The sequence below is a fragment of the Falco cherrug genome, chromosome 2 (assembly GCF_023634085.1).
Source record: "Falco cherrug isolate bFalChe1 chromosome 2, bFalChe1.pri, whole genome shotgun sequence".
Classification (NCBI taxonomy): Eukaryota; Metazoa; Chordata; class Aves; order Falconiformes; family Falconidae; genus Falco; species Falco cherrug.
In genome coordinates, this window is record NC_073698.1 from 61,391,757 (window position 1) to 61,413,272 (window position 21,516).

The 21,516-nt window shown below is 40.0% G+C and overlaps 1 protein-coding gene across 1 annotated transcript in view; it reads right to left on the minus strand.

Annotated features, from left to right (window-relative positions):
* Positions 1–2,532: 2,532 nt before the first annotated feature.
* Positions 2,533–21,516, minus strand: part of EFNB2 (ephrin B2) — a 46,111-nt gene continuing 27,127 nt past the window's right edge. Inside the window, exons 3-5 of the mRNA XM_005440938.4 lie at positions 8,667–8,759; positions 7,820–7,933; positions 2,533–6,209 (exon numbers count right to left, since the gene is read on the minus strand). Of these exons, the coding sequence (XP_005440995.2) occupies positions 5,827–6,209; positions 7,820–7,933; positions 8,667–8,759 (590 nt within the window). The 3' untranslated portion in view covers positions 2,533–5,826. The remainder of the gene's footprint in view (positions 6,210–7,819; positions 7,934–8,666; positions 8,760–21,516) is intronic.

Sequence of the window (21,516 nt, forward strand, 5' to 3'; positions counted from 1 at the left end):
ATTAACCCAGCACCCTTGTCCCCAGGGGTAACTGTAACAGTTACATCTGAAACCATTCCACCACCACCACCCCTCCCCCGCTCCCCAAGTGGAGACAACATTTATAGCTGTCGTGGTTTAACATCAGCCAGCAACTAAGCACCACACAGCCACTCGCTCATTGCAACCCCCCTCCCTGGTGGGACAGGGAGGAGAATCGGAAAAAGGTAAAACCCAGGGACTGAGAAAAGTATACTTTATTAATTGGAATAAAATAAAATAAAATAAAATATACTACTAGTGCTACTAACAATAATTGTAATGAAAAGGGAGATAACAAAAAGAGAGAGGGGAAGAAAACCCAATAAAAATAGATGACGCACAACACAACTGCTCACGACCTGCTGGCTGATGCCCAGCCAGCTCCTCAGCAGTGATCAGCAGCCTCCGGCCAAGTCCCCCAAGTTTACACCCTCAGCATGATGCTCTATGGTATGGAATATGCCCTTGGCTAGTTCAGGTCAGCTGTCCTGGCTCTGCTCCCTCCCAGCTCCCTGTGCCCCCGCTCACGGGCAGAGCATGGGAATCCTGAAAAGTCCTTGACTTAGGGTAAGCACTACATAGGAACAACTAAAACATCGGTGTGTTATCAACATTATTCTCACTCTAAAGACAAATTACACCACTGTACCAGCTACTACGAAGTAAATTAACTCTATCCCAGACAAAACCAGGACAATAGCAATGCCGTTTTTACCTTATTGCTAAAAAGAGTGACAAAAATAGGTGGGTGTCAGTATACATGCTAGTTATAAATATACTATATATGTAATTATATAATAATGTTTACCATAGACACAAAGAGGCACAGTACTGAAAATGCCATGTAAACTTGACACTATCAAATTCTTTTTCTTATCACCATCTTCCAGCATTTACCGAGGCCTAAAACAAAAACAATAGCCTTAGTCTTAATAGAGCTGGAGTCACAGCTCTAACAGACAGCTGTATCAGACAGACTTTTAGCATGGATCACACCTGAGCACCTCACAGCCATTACCAATATGGGGACCCCACAACAACCAACCAAGATGAGCAAGCGAAATGCCCCATGTGCAAGCACGAAGCAGGGAGTGAAGCCTGAATCCAGCCAAGTATGTGCGTGCCTACGAGTACACAAGTCTATCTCCTTTGAAATGATTTACAGCCATAAATGCAGGATTAGGCCCAAGAGATTTACTGAGAAGTCCGAGGAAGCTCACATGCTCTACCGTGGACACATATGCCTTCTGCTGGACCAAGTAACTCTCCCAAGGAAACCTGTGGCACAGTCAGGAGGTGAACCTAAGGGCCACTGCGTGACTTTCCACCTACAGTCGCCTTCCAGCACTGATTCTGTAAACTGGATCTGTGAAATGAGCTCCGTCAGCAAGAAGCTGTGCTAACCCCAATTTTCCACTGTCTCTAGGGTGTTCTGTCTGTCCAGTTTCAGAATACTTGTGCCATTGCAAAGCATCTAGTGCCTTTGTCATACAGTCAATTTTTCCCTGATAATGCAGAAACGTAATTTGACAACTGGGAATTGTGTGACCAATACTATGAATATCTAGCTGCCTTTCTTCAATGAAAATTCTATGACAAACTTGCATCTGTTGTTACGATTAAAAATGCACCTTTGCCCTCTGCAGACCTTCCCACCTGTTGCTCCATGGATGATCATGCCACTTATGTACTAACAAACTGGAAGGTGCTTCACTTTCAGGGTGACCGGACTTTGTCAAAACATGAAAGTATTATTTATTAAATTAGGTACCTGCTTATCCTAAATGAAAATTAGTGCAAACACCACCACAGATCTCGTATTAAGGCTTGTGTCATCAGCGCAGTGGCCCCCATCTCCCTTAACTTAAGGCGCAGTAAAGCAGGGACAGGATGATGCACAGCCCCAGGGAAAGAACCACGCAGAGATCTTTTGACTTTGCAGCATTTCTAATCCTTTGCCATTGTCCCAATGTCTTCCACCCGCTGCTCCTTCTTGTTCAGCCCCACCACCCCAGGCTTTCACTCCCCCTCCTCAGGAGCAGCAGTGACAGCAACAGTGCCCAGAAGGCTCCAGGTATATTTTATTCTCTGACTGCCCACAGTGTAAATCCACTCTATAAGGTCTGGGAATTATTTGCATGGTTATGATCTCACTTCCCAGATCATCCAGGCAATCTGGCTACTGCACCTGACTCAAGCTCACTGACTTCCAAGGGCATAAGACCCCCCTGTGTTTTTTAAAATCTGCTGATAGGTGTTATATATATGATATATGATGTAAGAGAAAGTCTGGGAAAGAAGCAGGTTAACAGAATAGGTGTATTATGAAGAGCTTTCTTTCCTCTAAGTCATTAGCAAGAAGAGAGATGGGGGAGAGGAGGGAGAGAGAGAGAAAGGAGGGATGGAGGGGCAGAGGGAGGCAGGCTTGTTGGCTTTCTTATTTACTTTCATGTTTTGAAAAGGAAAAAAATTGCAAAACAAAATAAGGAAATACTTAGAAGGCAAGCTTTCCATAGGAAAAAAATATTTTATTTTTTTAAGAACAAATTCAGTTTCAAACAGACGTGGAATGTGATTTTCATAATTTTCATTTTCCGGGAACTAATTGCAATGTGGAACTAAAGCAGATTTCAAACTTATGACCGGCTAGTTTTAAAACAGAACAAACAAACCAAACAAACAAAAACAAAAAAAAAAAAAAAAACCAACAAAAAGAAGAAATTACTTATAACTCAAGCATAATACTGTGTTACTTACAAACTGGACAAAGAAATTCTTAAATAAATATTCATGGTACACAATTTCAGCACAAATATGCGGCAATTTGGCAACCTTTTATACCATTTTTTTCCTCAGTACAGTGCAAAGGGGAATGACACTGCCTTTAAACAAGCTGTAGCTAAATACATTGCAAAATTCAAATTTTATACAAAACATCTTGCTCGGACTTTATAAAAACCCAACATTGCTCTATATACACAATCTGGTTAAGAAAAGCCATTTTTATCTTGTTTTCATGTGTGGTTTTTTTTTTAATTATTATTATTTAAAAAGGTGAATAAGGCTACTGTAACACCCCAAATCCATATACAGTAACTCTGAACCTATTTACAGCATCTTCACTTAGACATGATGGTGCAAATTCCAAGTCGGGTGACTAGGGATGATCATACAAGCAAGGCATTTACAGTAACTTTTCAAAGCTGGACCAACGTCAAATAAAGGAACAGTTGGTAGATTGTCATAATTCTGCACTAGACACAAAACAGACGCACAGTACATTTTTTTTTTTTTAATTGGTTGCAGGTTGCTCTTGAGCAATTCGTCTGATTTTTTTTTTTCACAGTTTAGTACATAACTAGAATGTAGCCAACTGATGAAGCATAGGTTTGATTTAATAAAAATCAGTATCAGTAAACCCATCTTTTCCCTTCCTCCCCCTCCCCCAAAATAAAATCTTAATGACTTACAAGAGAACCTTGTATGGATGGATTCACAGAAAGGAAGGGTTGTTGAAAAGAATTACATATGTACTGTAGTTAGTCACCATGGTAACCCTCCACAGAACCATGGGTTGGGATTTTTTTTTGTTTTGTTTCTCTCTTTTGGACCAACATCCCAACATCATTTTCAGGTTCAGGAAACAGAGTGATCATTTCTATGACAGGTTTTTTGTCTTTTTCTTTTCTTTTTTTCTTTTTTTTTTTTTTTTTCAGGTGCTCACTGGAGGTCTAAGAACCCCAAAATGCTGTTGCTACATTTTCTTTCCAAATCAGAAAGCAAAGTGTTACCATAGTAACATGACTATGTTAGAAATGTCTATTTGCATAGCACATATAAAAGTAGAGTTTTTTTATTTCCTCCCCAGATTGGGAGCTTTAGGGGAATAGCCATACTAAAGAGAAAACTTTAACCTGAAACCCCCCTCTACAAACCTCAATGAAATCTACAGAACACATCAGCCCATAAGGCAAGGGAAAATGCAACACACAAAATAAATGCCGGCATATCTTATCACTGTTAAATATGTGATGCAGTAACATTGCCTTCCTCATATTTTGGGCCTTATATTTCCTAGTTTTCTCTTACAAGACGCTTTGGATTTGGTTGTGGTTTTTTTAATATGCTCCCATTGTTTGGATGGCTGATGTTTTTTCCCAGAAGCAGTTTCTTTTCTGTGCAATCTCAAAATATATATTAGTAAAAAAAGCAAACCAAAATAAAAAAGTAAGGAAGAATGAACGAAAGAAAAACTCACTTTATATCCCTCGTGTTCTATACACCAATTATAAATAAGACATATCTTCCTTCTCCAGCTCAGTGTCATAATTTATTTTATTCTTACGGACTGCAAGAGGTTTGCCATATGTGCTTTAACTTTGCAACAGAGCACCAATGAACGCCTGTGTCAGTCACAGTACCTACACCCACTGTGCAGGGACAGCACTACAATAAACCAAAGTGTCAAAAGGCTCAGTCAGAAAGAAATTCTGTCTTACTTTTAGAGATGAGAAAGGCTTTTTTTTCCACAACCTTACCAGTGATAGAATTACAGCTTGTTTGACCCATTGGCTTATAATCATCTTGGTCAGATTTGGCTCTCTGCTATTTTCTTACATGCTTTCCCTGTGTTTAGTATAATGTGATAGTATAGCAGCTGAGTCTGCTTAAAAGTCATCCAAAGCAGACTACGTTTTCGCTACAGCTTCAAAGCTGTATATTTTATTGCCAGTACCACAACAGCCCTGCCCTAATATATCCTAATGGCCTGCTATTGTCTTGTCCTCTCCAAGCTTGTTCACTTGCTAACAATACCCCTTTGTTCTACTGTATTGAAGGTACTATTTTTTTTCTGCACACTGGTATTTGATAACCATTAATTCCTTCCAATGCAGCCCTAATCCACTGCGCATGTTATTGTGTCTCCTACTTGCCTCTTAAAACTTAGCATACCAAAGTGCTGTGCTACCTAAATGTTGGGTTTTTTTTGTTTTTTCTTCTCAGCTTCTATTTTTGAGGCAGCAGTATTCAACTGCAACTGCAGTCAGCCCTTCCCTCCACCACCCAGTCCGGCTCTTGACTTTGTTGACAGCCCAACTTTTTGGCTGGAAGGCTCCTTACTATCAAACACAATTTCTATAACCGCATTACCCATTCAAGTGAGGCTGCTGTAGCAGATGGATGGAGCGCAGATCTCCAAACATTAATGTTCCATTAGTGATTCAGGAGGTGGAGTGAAAGGAAATCTTATGTGAAGGATGGCAGAGCACCGGATAACAGAAACAAATGGAACAGTGACAGACTAAAAGCAAGAGAACTTTAACAAGTCTTACTTAGACACCAAGGTCTATGTGACAAATCCAGTACGCACTGAGAGACACACACAAAAGTCAGAAGATTGCATTTCAAGCTTGATATATCCTAGAGCACCTTCCCAGGATGCCTAGAACTATTAACATCCATGGATCACTCCATCTTCCCTTGGCTTTCGTACATGCGTGAACGCCTGCAGCACATGGCTTTGAGGATGATGAATGTAACAAGAGTACAGCAATCAGAATGGGCATCTTCTACGTAAAAGTCTTCCAGCTTTTAGTGAATACTTATTCACCGAGATAGGAATTCTACAGACTAGGTAAGCTGTCCAGCTCGCACCGGCTCCTGGAGAAAGAGCTGTCGCCTTCTCCCCCCTGTGCTTGAGTCAATGCTAGTGCACAAGGCATCATCACAAACCCCAACAGAAAGCATTTGACCAGTGAGTTTCCTCTATGACTCAACTGTACCACGGAGTTGGTTGTGTGTTTCTCAGACCTTGTAATAAATGTTTGCTGGACTCTGAGGAGGCATCTCTTGAACTATGTACACAGGATGTCCATAGTCGCCGCTGACCTTTTCATAGTGGGGGCAAAAGACACTGTCTGCAGTCCTTAGAGGAATGATAATGTCACTGGGCTCAGAACCATTGTTGTTGCCACTGCGTTTTGGGGTGGCTAACGTACTAAGTGAGAGAGTTGTCGTGTGTTGCGGGGAATGCTTCCTGTGTCTTCTCCGGTACTTCAACAAAAGAACCACCAAAGTGATGATGATGACGATGAAAATGATGCACCCTGATGCAATCCCTGCAAATAAGGCCACCTCTGAACCCAGTATACTGGAATGCCCAGCCTTACTGCCATCTGTGCTAGATCCTGGAAAGAACGGAAATACAACAGACAAAAGTTATTGCCATCCTACGACCTGTTTACACTGCTTAAAAATGTGTAGAGTAAGCAAGACTGGAAGAATTAACTGACAGCTGCACTTTGACAAACCAATTACCCTGTTAGATAGCTAAATGCAAACAGCCGAAGTCAGCAATCAATATTAAACAAGACTTTGTGTCTGTTGGTCTCACTTTTGTGCTGCTCCCAAACCACCCTGTTTCATACATCATCATCCATCAGCGGCCAGGACTGGCACTGACAAAGGCAGCCTTTGATGCATGCCGCATCTTTTAACAGATGCTAGCCAGCCCCGGGCAGCAAAGAAGGGTGGGACAGGACTGCAAAGCGAAAATAACAGAGGGAAATGACAATTCTCAGGACAACTGGTACTGTTCAGTGTCACACCATTCTTCTGCTATTTTATCTTTCGCATATTGATTTAAGTTAGACTGCCTTTAGTGCCGCCCCCCGTGGACTCCTCTTGCTTGCACATGAAACAAAGGAGCTGGAGGCAGGGCAGGAGACAGGCAAAATGCCTATGGCATGTATCTGTTTGTATTAACTTACATTTACTTAAAACAACAACACACATTTGGTACTCAGGAAAACCTCATGTGTTGAACAGCCTGATGCATATTTGGTGCCACCACACTGTCGTATTATTTGTCACAAAAGTTAAATGAATGCTCATTTGACACTTTCTCACTTGAAAACTTGAACCAACCTCCCTCCCTTGATGATCACTCACAGGTGGAGGAATTCTGCAGATGCTGCGTCTATGTAACTGTGAACTTTTCCCACCAGAATCTCCGTAGGAAATGGCTGAAGCCTGCCTAGTGACTGCCAAATCAAAGATTTGTTAGCCCAGTAACTAATGGCAGAATTAGCAAGGAAATCTTGCAGCCATTTTCAGAAACCCCAGAATCAACTGTCAGCAAGTTTTGCTTTGTAGCACACCCAATCCACCAAATTTTCTTCTGGAGACCCAAGGTCTTAAAATCTAATTTTGTTTCTTGTTCACCTCATTTCTGAAATGCATCCTGAAGATACTTATTCAGAACCATCTGTTTATCTTGTTTAGATTAAAAAAAAAAAAAAAAATCTTTAAATTTAGTGAAAGACCAACCATTCATGTGTAGATATTATATGGTCAGTTAAAAGACCAGGACATTAATTATAGATGCCTTGAAATAAACTTTATAAATGGCTGTCGAGAACCACTTGATAATGGATTATACGGGAAGAGAAAGACAGAAAGACTCGTTCATCTGCCAGAGTACTAAATGTAAGGTGGCATTTACCATCGTAAAGCTGCTTAGTGAATGTCCTATCCAAAACTTTCCTGTAAATGAGTGATATTCTCACAAGATGTAATTAACTTCTGCTGCAGAGTGGAAGAGGGGAGAGAGCAGCTGTTGCCAGAACTTGCAACTCCCAGACACTATGCACCTGAGCATCAGTATGGGCTTTTGCACCATCTCGGTACAAAAACATTTGTTTTTCTGTCACTTTAATGGTAAAATAAAATGCGTTTGGGGACGAAGGAGGAGACTGCGCCAGAGCCCCGTTCCAGGCGTGAGCCCCACCACGCCTACCTGAGTGGTCCTTCACAAAGGGACTGGTGGTGGAACTCTTCCCGTTGGTGCCAGCTTCCTGCTCAGGGCGCTTGGTGGGATCCGTGTGCCGGGGCAGCCCCGCTGAGTTTGGATCTGGGGGAGAGAAAGATGACTCATACAGCTTCAGCACTTGATGGTACAGAGCTTTATAAGCCAGGTCTGGGTACCTCACGGGACACAAACGTTTTTAAACGGAAGAATCTTTATGCAAAGGACCTTTTCCTTTTAAAGCAAAATGGTTATATTATTTCAGAGGTTTAAATGGTGAGGCCATCTGCAGAAACTAGAGGGACTCCTGTAACAGGCAAGAAAAGCTTTGCAGATGACATTTCAGTTTAACTGAGGAAGTTGATTGACTACTAAACCAACTTCTGCGTAGAAGAATAATTCTTTCTTCCTGCACAATAGGTTATCTATATGTGAAGAGACAATGAACAAAACCCTCCCTGTAATCACAATTCATAACAAGCAAACTATAGAAATATTAGCTTCCCTCCTTTCATGTATTTTAAATAATTTTGAGCAGCAGAGTTGTGGCTTTTGTTTTTAAAATAAAAATAAAAATGACAGAAACACACTACTCCCAGGTGACCTTTCCTTGTAGGGATCTCTCCAATGAAGAGATCTCATTACACCAACCCTCCTTTTGCAGAAATCTGTCAGTAGCCGAGGAACAGAAAATAGGCTTTGCTTTCAGACTATTAGGGAGGAATGACCACACTAGACTCGGCTGGCTCTCTGCTCTACATGGCTAAAGGAAGTCTGGAAACTAAAAGGACATTGATGCTGATCAAAGCGATTTCATGAAACAGCAGATGGTCTTTACCTTGTCCAACTTTCATGAGGATCTTCATGGTTTTTGTCTGGCACACCCCTCCCTCCTGGTTATCCAGGCCCTCCAAAGACCCATTTGATGTTGCTGATTAAAAATAAAAGAAAAATAAAAAAAATAAAAATAAATAAAAATCAGGAAATCAACAGGCAAAGTGATGTGAACATGAATGTCTGAAAGCAGAAACCTTTCAATCTACCGGGACCTGTTCTTGTTGCTCAGGCTGACCTACGGAATGTTGTGAAATGTTGAAAGCCAAAGGAATGAACACATTTGTAAGCCATACAATATATACAAATGGAGGAATGCGTTATCAAGGTTTCAAATTTACCCAGCAACCTTTTTTTCTACGCACAATTGACTGACTGACTCACTTGGACGAAAACACAGCACCTTGCTAAAAGGTGATGGGAGTCAGCTGAAAAGGAAGCCCTGGCAGACTCAGAGGAGCAAAGCATTGAAAATTCACCCTCCCCAACCCTGACCCCAACAGTATCTTTATAATCACCACGTTACACCTGCTTCCTCTGTTACAAATCTCCTGCTGGAAGAAGTGAACACATACAAAAGACCCAGGTAAAAGCTGAGATTCTGCACTGATTGGAAAACCATTTAATATTTTAAAGTACAATCTCACTTTTCTCAGCATTGAGGAGCCTCCTCAGGGGTGGGTGGCGGTGGGGGAATACACTCTATTCTCATGGAAACCTCTCAGCTCGTACAAACAAACGGATGCTTTCCCCTGTGTTTATTATATCGTTCTCGCTTATCTAGGCGCTGGCTGGCACCACAAAACCCCAATTCTGCCGCAAGCTGGCACTGCAACGTGATTTGAGCATGAAGCACAGCTCCCTCAGAGAATCAAAAACGTTGAGTCACAAGTCTAGGGTTGTGAACCCCCAACAGCTGCTGGAAAACTATTTGGCAGCTCCTCAGCTGTAGGCATCACGGCGCCAGCCTGCACCATGCCAGGCACCGAACCACTGTCCATGTCCGCACTGGTGCCCCTTCACGGTGGCAATGCAGGCTCATCCACCAGCACTGGGCTCCGGCTCTGCTATTTACAGGAACGCACCAGGGGTTTTCCCACCCCAGGTTGTCCTGGGGGTTGAAATTTCAACGTCATTTCTTACAGCTGTTTATGCAAGGCCCACAAGCCACGTAGGAGCGGATGCGTGCACACGCATCAGCACCAGGCCACCAACTGGAGAAAACAAATAGAAAATGACATGTAATGGAGCTCACGGCTTGTCATGGCTGTGGTGAACTACTTTAAGCAGCACTTTCCTGCCTCTACCCCTCTCCTTTCAGCTCAGGATCTAATTCAACCAGGGCTTCACACTGTTCAGACCTTTGTTTTTAATTCTCGCTCCTTCTCTTTTGTCCTCCTTGGGGATTTTCTTTCAAATGCAGCCTATGTATATTTCCTTTTTCCTTCACAATGTCTTCCTAGCCCTGTGGCAGTATTTTTCTTGCTCTAATCTTCTCTCTAGCCATAAAGATATAAACCCCATACCGCTGAACCCTGCTTCCTAGCCTTTGATCTACTTTTTGGTTTTGTTCCACTTCTGCCTCTTTTGTGACCAACTCAAATTACAGCCACCATACAAACTTCCCAAATTGTGCTTTCTTTTCCTAAAATTCCCTTCTCCTCATACGTGGTCCCTCCCAGTTCCTCCTCTTGTTCCCTCCCCCCTGTAAAAATGTGACAATAGCTGTATGTGCAACTGCTTCTTTTTTTTCTGACTTGCAAAAAGACTTTTGAAAATATGAAAGAGCACACTGAGTAATTTACGATAAAAGCCGATCTGAAATGTGCCACTGGATTGCCAGGCTCAGAAAATAATGGAGACATATAGTTTTGTTTTCTTTTGTTTTTTTTTTTTTTCCAGAGGGGAAAAAAATCAATACTAAGAACTCGTTCTGGACATAAATCAAATGTGTCTATGCTGAAAGTGTTTTTTATGACCTATTCGCCAATGTACCAGCACAAGGACAAGAGAAAAAAAAAGGCAGTAAATAGAAATACCAAAGCTGAGCATCAACTGAAAGTACAACTAATAAACACTGACTTTGTCTTGAATTTTTTGCTATTCTTCGTTTGGTTTTTAATCGAGGCAATGGGAGCTCAGATCTCCACCAACCACTTGATTTTAATGGAATAGAGTGTTGCTTCTTCTGAACATCAATGCCTTTTTATGCTTTAAAGGCCGATCCATTTAACCCACAGAGCAGGAGACCTCAATAAGATGCAGAGGATGCAGTCTGACCTCGATACAGAACAAGAAAGTAAGACAGCCAAAAGAATGCAGAATTACTTCAAATACAGTCTCCGAATGGCGGGGCCCACATGTACAATAAATCTGGTTGTGTGCCTACACGAGCACAATCTGCCTCGCTTGCTTCCTAAAAGAATGCTTTCATAGCTTTGATGTCAGATGAATGAATTTGCAAAAGTATTCACTTTTTCCACAGTTCTTCAAGGGGTTTTCGGAAAGCCTATGTTATAGCTCAGAGTACAGACTGCTACATCCCAAGGAACTGGGAACTGTCAGAGAGGAGCATTTCAGTGACAAAGCAAAGTTTCCATCTCAGCTTCTCCCTGTAATTAAGCCGACAATTACCCAAGGCCACTGGAGGAAATTATTTTTCAAAATTCATTAAGACTTTCAAAATAAAACCTCACATATCCCTAGTGTACCAGGAAGAAAGCGGGTTGTTTTAAAACACATTGTTCCAAGCTTTGAAAAACTGCACAGAAAAGAAGTAGTAATCTGGGACATGAGAGAAAACAGTTTCACACTGCTAATGCCCCCTTGACAGTGTGGAGTGCAGAAGTCAAACAAGGGAGGGAGTACAAAATATTCCTCAAACACTTGCTGCTGCCTTTCTCTACTGATCTTCAAATGGAAATTATACCCAATATCACATAAGCTCCTCCACTGCACTCACACTTCTGCAGTAAAGTGACCCTGTACCTGCAGCTCTGCTCACACTTAAAGGGTATTTCCAAAAAAAAGTGTCTGGGATAGCTGGGTATAAACACAGAAACGTAACACAAGTTTCTTGTGTCTGAAACAGAAATGCTACTCTCTGGTGTGTTTATATGACCAAATTTTAGACCGTCCATCCAGTTTATGCTTATATCCATATATATATACACAAAAGAACAGGTTTGGGTTTTTTTTATATTTAGGTCTAAATATTTTGGAGACAATTACTCACACACGAACTACCAGCACACAGCCCTGTGCTGACAAGACTAAATACTACTTAAATATTAACATAAATAAGTATAATTAATGATTAACATAAAGTTTCTCATAAGTATTAAATGTTCTCAGGATCCCACACTTTGTATTAATACAGTAACACATAGGAAACTAAAAGTAAGCACCATTTCGCTAAACAGGTAGCAAAATATCTTTACATCTTTTGATGGATAGGTACCTCTGATTTTCTGAGACCTGTCCCGTTCCACTGGTGTCAATTGCACAACTAATAATTACAGTCAAAAGCACATCAAATTACTCGGTCAACAGTTTATCCACACCTACAAATAACCACATACAATTGCCCTAAAATCTCTATTAATTTTAAGACTCTCTGAAAAAATCGTAATAATTTATAGGTAATGTTTACAGCAGTCAGTCAAAAATGATGTTCAAGCTCCACATACACAGATACCATATGTCTGCATTCCTCGTATGTGATAGCAGCTGCCATTTTATAAGGAACAGAAGTTTGGGGTTTCAACTTTCAGAAAAAGAATTACTTGTTATAAAATTATGGTTAAGAGTCTGCTGATACATACTTACTTTGGAGAAGCTAATATACATTTTCAGTTTTGTAAAACACTGCCTTAACATATCCTCTTCCTTACACAAGAGGAAATTAAATTATTCAGACAAAAAAATTTCATTCCAGCTCTGCCCTCCCTTCTTCAAAATATATAAATTATTGAAAACAAAACCACACACAGAGAAAAAAAGCCCAAACAAACAAAAAAAGCTGGTTTTTTTTCACCCAAGTGAATCGATGTATTGTGTTTTACATTTATTTGATTTTAAAACTTCCCAAGTGTTGTTTATTGTACAAAATGCATTAGTCATAAATGCAGAGGCAGGGAATCAGTGAGCGAAACAGAGTCAGCTGACAAGAATAGTTCCTGGCTATGATTCTCATACAGTCCCCATGGAGAGGAAGTAATATTACATTTTAATATGTCTTCATTTGATTGTTATTACTCTGCCTCCCAGGAGGCAAAGCCACTGCATGGATCTTGGCTGTTTTCAACCTATCAGGTTGGTAACATTGGTCTAATCAGATGGAGAATTAAGCTGTTGGATTTGTGCCTGTATGTAGTTTTTCATTCACAAAGAGATTAGAAATGAAGGCACAGTCACAAAAATTCAACTTCCTTCACTCCTAAAAACACACATTACAAAATGAAAAAACGCCATCACAATTACTTAAAAGAAAACACCAGCAGACAAAAAACTTAACCTCTTAATTCTGCCACAATTATTACCATACTTTTAGGATTATGAAAAACATTGCCTACTTGGAAATTACATCTCATATCCTTTGAACCAACACAACTTTATAACACATTTATTTACAGAGCTTGAATACGAAATGGACTACACAGCTGAAGAAAGAAATTATCATCGTACTTAACTCTCCTGTGAAAACTAAATGGACCCTAATCCACTACAGGAATGGCAGAGTGATGTCAACTGATGGGCAAGGACAATATTGGTTTTGCCCCTCCTTAGTGTGCTGGACAATACAAGCCATTTGGCAATGTATCGAAGACACATCGTTGACAAGGTCATCAAGAATTAATTGCTGCTAGTGTTAATAGAAGAATGAAAATTACAGGTTACTTTGGGGTAGATCAGTACTGTCCAACAGTAGTGATTTCCACCATTTTTTTCTTAAATACTGCTTGAATTCAGCATCAGAAAACAGGTTTCTCCAAATCAGAGCTAAATAAAATCAAATAACCCTACCAATCTCCACTTTTCCCCAGCTGTGCTTAGAAACAGAACGGAGAAGCCTGAACAGCAGCAAAAATCCATGAAAGCTTTAGATCAACAGTAATAAGAAGTTAGTCTTAAAAGCAAAGCTGCACTTGATCTCACATGTACTCACAGGATTACTAAATGCATGTAAAGGTTTTGAGGTTTTTTTTTTATTTTATTAAGTAATGAACACTGTTTCAGCCAGGCATTATGTGTTTGTGCTGACTGCTTTCATCTGCTTTTGGTCCTTCTAATGACTCACTTAGTGAAGCACCAAATAAATAATTCTTCTTTCCCATAAATTATCTAAATTTATGGGACAGGTTTAAAACCACCAGAAATCACATACTATGGAACCACAAATCACAGATCACAACACAGAGGTTGTTTCTAGACCAGTCAAGGATGAAGAACAAGGCAGCTGAGGTAATAGAAAGAGAGTTTTAATTAAATGAAATTAACACACACACCCTTAGTAGCAATGCCAGATCTGCATGGAGATCTGAAACAACCTAAAAAAAATTCTTCAGGCTGCTCACCAAAGAACAGGTAGCTTGGCAAACACTACGCTGGGTGAGCTGTGGCAAGTATAGAGACAAGGTAAACATACCAATTCCCACTACTAGCAGCTAACGGTTTACTCTTGCTTGTAATGACAAAAAATGAGACTGACTTTGCAACTTTCTCACTTTTTACAAATATGATGAAACTGTCTTCCAAAATTTAACTATCAGTAGTCCCAAACCTGGAACACAAGTGCTAAAGCTTAAATGTATTACAAACAGTTGCACAGGATACTGTCAACATATCGTCTGTGTTTCTATCTACAGACAGTAAAATCTCATCCTAACTTTTCTACTGATCTATAGAGATAAGGAAAGGCTCTTTAATAAAATAAAGATTAAGAACCTGCTGAATTTGCTCAATTAATACATTTTAGGACAATGAGACAGTCACAAAATACATATAAAAATGGTTTACCAGTCATTTTGCGATTTTCTAATGTCTGGGGTTTTTTATTTGTCCTCCTTGCAAAGACAAGGTGGCAGCAGAATTTTGTGCAGTTTCCCAACCTAAAGGCCATTCAGACACTCTCATTCTCTCAGTCTTATTTGACAAATTTATTCAAATTAAGATACATATTTTATTCCTTAAATGAAAGCTTATGGAGTGTTTATGAATACTCTTGAAGCCAGCCTCTTCCCCTCTTACCTACACACAAGGCAAAACTTCTATGTGAAGGAAAGGACAAGAATTCTCCCTTCTTTTCCACTTCTCATCCTTTTTCATTTTTAAATTGTGTCCTATGTTGTATGTCTCGGGATTTATATCTAAACAGGATCCACAAATTATATTCTGCGCCGCAAGTAAGCAGCAATGCCCTACCCAGTCAAGCTAAAACCAGAACAAAATGAAGTAAAACAAAAAACAGGCCTCTTCTTGCCTGGAAGAAGACAAAAGCTCTGCAGTGAAACTTTATGATTCACTTTTCTAACCACCGCTCGAAGTGTCCAAATGCTAATGGTGTGATTTGTGATACTTAGATGCAATATAGGGGTATTTATATAAATCGCCATAAAAGTCTCCACTTGTATTCCTGCATTAAAAAAAGGACAGATTTTATTACTGTTTCAGGTTGGTGGGGTTTTTTTTGGGGGTGTGGGGGATGTGGGTGTGTGCCAACGTGGAGGACACAAGCAAGACAGAGCCAAGTGGTTCTGTACTATAATATACCTTGGAATATACCAACTGTTTAATTCCAGGCACACTGCTGGAAATCTGTAGACTCTCTCTCACATCTCATGTTGTTCTACTGAGAAAGACCGCCCAAGTATTAAGCACAAAACAGGAAGAGAGTTCTTGTAATTTTTCCTACATTCGAAATGATTCTATGAATTTCAGGGAGACATGGCATCATACCACAAGAAAACAGGTGTTAAAACAAAACAAAACAAAACAAAAACCTGCCCTTCATTTCAACAGTCTTTCCATAAAGAGAAAAAGAGACAGTGAACAAGATGGAACAGGAAAGTACTGAAAAAGCTGTGAGCTCAAACTGGTTTCTGCTGCCTATCATTTTAAAAACAGCACTACTTTATCTCTGGGTTAAGGAATACCACAGATGAAGTGTACTAAACGGTAAACTATTTGCTGAATTATTATCCATTACAGAAGGTCACAGCATCCACCCACCCACAATGAAATCCTACTCACTTCACTGCTGTCTAGTGTCCTTTGTCAAAATTCTCTTGGAATTATTTAGAGATTAAAAAAAAAAACCAAAAAACCCCCAAAAAACCAAAAAAACCCAACCAAAAGCGCCTCAATACTGTATCACTATGAATGACAATTTAAGTATTTCATTATAGTTAAGAATTTCTACAAGTATTTCAGTGCTGTATTTCACATACTCTGAGAAACATCAGATAATCATCTACTGCACACATGGCTGCTTCTAGTTTACATAAACAAATTATATATTTGTGAGCGCTGAAGTAACTGTGGCAGATAGAAGCCCACTAATTATGATGTATTCTGCGTATATCAGAAAGTATGCATCTAAAACAGATTACTAGCTAGTTAACTTCATCAACCACAAATAGGTATTTTAGGTAAGTTTATCCTTTCTCCCAGCACGCTACTGGCAAAAGCCTTTCATGCATGGGGAGAAGTATCTCCCCACTGCCACAGCCAGCTTTGCTTAACAGTTCAGCTGAACAGAACTAATAGAATTAGTTAGCATTCAAGTTACACTGATTGTTGCTAATGACAAGACGGCTTGCTGGAAACAAAAGCAGAAGCCTTAACATTAAATGAGGGCCTGTTTTCTGTACTGCACAAACTCAACACCACCCTTCAAGTATGTTCATCTGCCTTGAAAATCTCTCTGGTCTCTGCCTATGGCACTTGGATAAGAAAGGGTTATAGTGAAAGTTCGTATTAAATAAATAACAAACCTCTTGCTCATTCTACTGTCACTAATTGCAGGCAATGATATTAATGACCCAGTAATTGCTATACGAGTAGCACTGAAGTGGAAAACATCATTTTGAGGCAGAGTTCATCTCTAGGTGGTAGGACTTCACCAGTGACTGAGTTAATGCCTAGTGACAGTTTAGAATATAACACTATAGATGAGAAAATGTGCCAGTCTCATGGTTGTAACAGTTTAGATGGACATGATGTTATTTGCTTTGACCACATGGAGTCCAGGAGTAACCCCAATGAAGTGCCACAGTCAGAGTTTGCCCTACAGATGAACCTCATTCCTTTCAGGGGAGATGCTCTGTACTATAACAATCTAGAGCAATTTTCCACATGTTTGCTTCAATAAAAGATACCTTCATCTCCTGCTTTTACATCAAGCACAGCAAAAGTGTGCTTTATTGCAAAACACAAAAAGCTATTTACATCATCTAACTATCCTTCAGCAACACAGAGTTTGGCACCTTAGCACCAAGATCGATTATGATACTATCGGATGACTGTGCACTTGGCAAAGACGATCACAAGTTAAGCACTGTTTTGATTGCAGTATGCTTCTTTTTGTGTTTAGAACTTTAAAATATCCACGGAGTAAAACTTAATGAGAGAACATCGCTGAAATAAAGCAATCTGGAATTCCAAGGTGCTACAGAACCTCTAATTCAAATACTCACCATAAGAAATCACAGGGTTTAGCTTCTTTCGAAAGTACCACACAGGCACATTTCGGATCATTTTCAGAAACTCCGATGGGATGAGTGTGTTAATGCTCCAGCGTTTAGAATTTTTAAAAGTCAACTAGACAGGAGAGCCGATACTTCTATTATGTCCATAAGGTTTTTAAGATTCCACTAGTGTTTTAACGGTATAACATCATTAAGTTTTGGTTTTGTGGTTTGGGGCTTTTTCCCTTTTGCAACACAGGTTAATTAATGTCTTGATTCTGCTACCCAATCTGCCATGGCAGCCTCTGGATGGCAGATGGAATAGTTTCAGCACAGGCTGGCGCCAAACACCTGGAAAGCAGCTTTGCAGCAAAGGTGCCGGGCATCCCGGTGGACACCAAGCTGCCCATGAGCCAGCATTGTGCCTTCACAGCAAAGGTGGCCGATGGCCTGCTGGGCTGTATTGGGCAGAGCACTGCCAGCAGGCAGGGGCAGGCCACCCTTCCCCTCTGCTGGAGTGCTGGGTGCAGTCACGGGCTCCCCAGTACAAGACAGACATGGACAAGTCCAGTAAATGGCTCATGGAGATGATGAAGGAACTGGAGCACCTGTACAGAGGCTGAGGACTCAGGGACTGCTCAGTCTGGAGAAAAGAAGACTCAGACACATCTTAGTTATGTGTATAAATACCAGGGGGATATGTGTGTGTTTGTGTCTGTGTGTTTCTGTGTGTGTGTGTAAAGAAGGAAGAGCCAGACTTCTCAGTGGCGGCCAGTGACAGGACAAGAAGCAATGGCCACAAAATCAAAATACAGGGAATGCTGTTTAAACCTGAGAAAATGTTTTTAAATATGAGGGTGACCAGGTTATCCAGGCCAGCTGTGGAGCCTCTATCCCTGCAGATACTCAGAACTCAGCTGGACACAGTCCTGGGCAGCTGGATGCAGCCGGGCCTGCTGGAGCAAGGGCTTGAGCAGGGGACTAGATGTCCAGAGGTGCCACCCAAACTCAACCATTGTGTGATTCTGCTGTCTACCCCACTGTCATGGTCTAATGTGTTTACGTGCCGATGTGAAATACTTGAAAAATAAATTCATTCTTGGTTTCCCTGGCAGACTTCTGTTTTGCCCACAGCAGCTCAGTAAGCACGTGAGGCCTAGTCTGCTGCTGTGGTGTGGTGACTTTTGCTGTCTTCATCTACTGAACAAAAACCAGATAAATCATTCTAAAGAAAGATGTGAACATGCTTTTTAAAGCCAGCCTTATCAGCTTAATACGGGCTCAAGAACTGCTAAGTTAGATACCTTAAGACTAATCCTGCTTTTACTCACAGAAATACTTGTATGATTTCCTTGGGACTGAAAAAAAGCAACTGGAAGACTGCCCATTAGGGCTTAGTTTTATATTCTGATTTATCAGAAATTATTCCTGAAATGTTCTTCCTCCAAAGTTTCCAGGATTGACTAAAGTCAGAGAAGAAAGTCCAAACTGACATTTTACCCTGGTTTTCAACCATTTCAACCCTGTGTTTTAGCTAATGCATTTCTCTAAGTATGTTTCCCTCCAGTCTTGCTATGCAAAGACTTCAATGAGGCAAACAATTTCAAGTATTTAAAATCAATTTCACTAAACCCTTTATAAATGCTTATGCAGTTCCTGGTCTTTTATTTTAGGTCTTAAAAAACTGTAAGATGTAACAGATGTAATAGAAGTACCTGTATAAACAAAAAGACATTATCCCACTTGATGAGATAAATGTGCACCACCAAACTTGTGTACAAAATGAAAGTTAAATGTGTTTCAGTACGCTAGTGCACTTCTACGCTTTAGTTCAGACAGATACTTTCCTCATAGCATGGCATGTCCCCTTGATTTAAAGTTACTCATACCATGCACATAAAGGATAAAATACACAGTCAGCACAACCTTCTTCTGCATGTAGTCCTATTAAGGTTGCATATGTAAATCTAGGAACATACACAACCTGCACAAGGTCAGGGTTTAAGCTGTTTTTTGCAAAGCACTGCAAATGTCCCTTATTGTTAGTATGTATACTATACACATAAAGACTTCCAAGTGAGAATATTGTATCTTTCTTTGTGAATATACTGTATTGCCAGTATTTATAAATTGTTTATAAGGAACTAAAAAAAATGAGAAACTAATATAGTGACTAAAAATATTAAACAGCTTCCTATGAAATGTAAAAACCTGTTTAATTCTTGAGTATTTCCTGGTTAAGTCTTTCTTCCAGTCTAAATAAATATTCTTCATTTTCATCTGATTCTGTATCTATCTAGAATATTTGGGGGGGTGAAGGGGAGGATAAATGTATTTTTTCACAAGATGCCATCAATTAACAAACTGAGCATTCCTCTCTTTCATTTCTTTCCCTTAGGAATAGAGAAATAATAACAGATTTCCTGCTGAACTATCTCTGTCTACTTTAAAGGAGATAAACGGTTGGTATTGCCTAGGTAATGGCACCGAATATGAACAAAGTACATCAATCTAAAATAGCCTTATTGTCTTACAAGGCCTGTGTGGTCTGGGACAAAACCCCAAAGGGACCATGACTCCATTAATCCTGTAAGTCTTAGACTGTGTTAGAAATCTGAAGCTGCACAGGCAGTCTTTTTTTTCTCCAATAATATTATTTGTGTGAGCTGTATCTATATTTAATTCAACAAGAACTAAGTGGTATTGTTGTTATATTCCTTAAAAGACTCTACTCTCAGGAAAGTCAAAGATGAACCTTTGCATATCATTTTACACCAAAAAGAAATAATTCGTCTAATTTTTTGAGGAAAGAGGACAAAGGAAAGAAAAAACATGATCTTTGTACAACTGGAATCGGGGTGGCTACTATCGCATAGGCTTTCATTAACACCACCACCACCAAAAATAAGTAATAGACTCCTGGACCACAGAGTCTTTAACAAAAAGCACAAAAAATGTCTTTGTTGCAAAAGAAATGTAATTGAAATTCTGATACAATTTTTGTTCCAATTTTGGCTAGTTTGGAATTAACCTCCAAACAAAGGAAAACCTAAGGTTTCCTTTCAGGTTGCTTTCACTAGGTATTTGGGAGGTTGCAGTGGGCTGCAGACTGGAACCTGCCTCAGAGAGGTGTCAGAATCCCCAGCCAGCCAGATTAGCCAGCACTTAAACTGTTTGGTCAGAACACTAAAATAACATTTTAATGTAAATCTATTTGGCCATGCAAAGAGATTTATTCTATCCAGCTGCACTGTATTTCAGGGCACAATCTATATTGTCTTTTAATGTGTTCTCCCTCAGACAGTTATTGCCCTTTAATTGTAACAGAATGACAAAGTGAAAACATAAAAAGCTTTGTGATTTTTTTCAAACCCAGCTAATGCTAAATCTTCAGAATGACCATATCAGTTTTAAAAGCCATGGTACTGTTAAAGCAGCTACCCAAAATGTAGTGCTACTAGCCAGTATAAACCTTTAAATCTGTCAGGGATCAAAAATAAATATATATAAATAAATAAACAAACAAACACACACACACATATATATATGAGGGTTTTTTTTTAATTTAAGCCAGAGGCCAATTGTGGAAGTGGGTCGCTTGAAAAAAGTTGACAAAAAACATTTAAGGAAAGCTGAGTATTCCATTTTGCCAATGTCAAAGCCAATGAGCATCATTAGCTGGGCAAGCTTGGCTAATGAGATCGCAGGCAGAGCAAGCATTTTAGAGGAACCTTTTCTAGGTAGCCCTGACATCATTTTGCAGGCCCTTCCAAAAACTAAAGCCATTCTTTTATGAATTTTTAACAGCTGAAGGCTTCATTGCACATGACTTATTTTTTAATGCTGATGATGCCAGCCCAAAATCTTCATCTTACTCATGCAAAAGAAAAGATGAAGTGAACAGAGTATGTGCTCACTTTGCCAAACTATCTCAGGAGCATGATGGTGCCTGAAGGCAAGTGGCACTTTTCCCTTCCCTCTGGTGCGGCTTCCCCAGGGCATGGCCTCAGTGCAAATCCAGGGTACTGCAGCATTCCCGAAGTCCTATGACTAAAGGCCGAGTTTGTTTGGAACAACTCTTGTTCACCAAAAGTAAACATCTTTGGCATGTTATATATGCTTGTACTATGCTAACATGTCTCCCTCCCATAGAAGAAACACTGCATC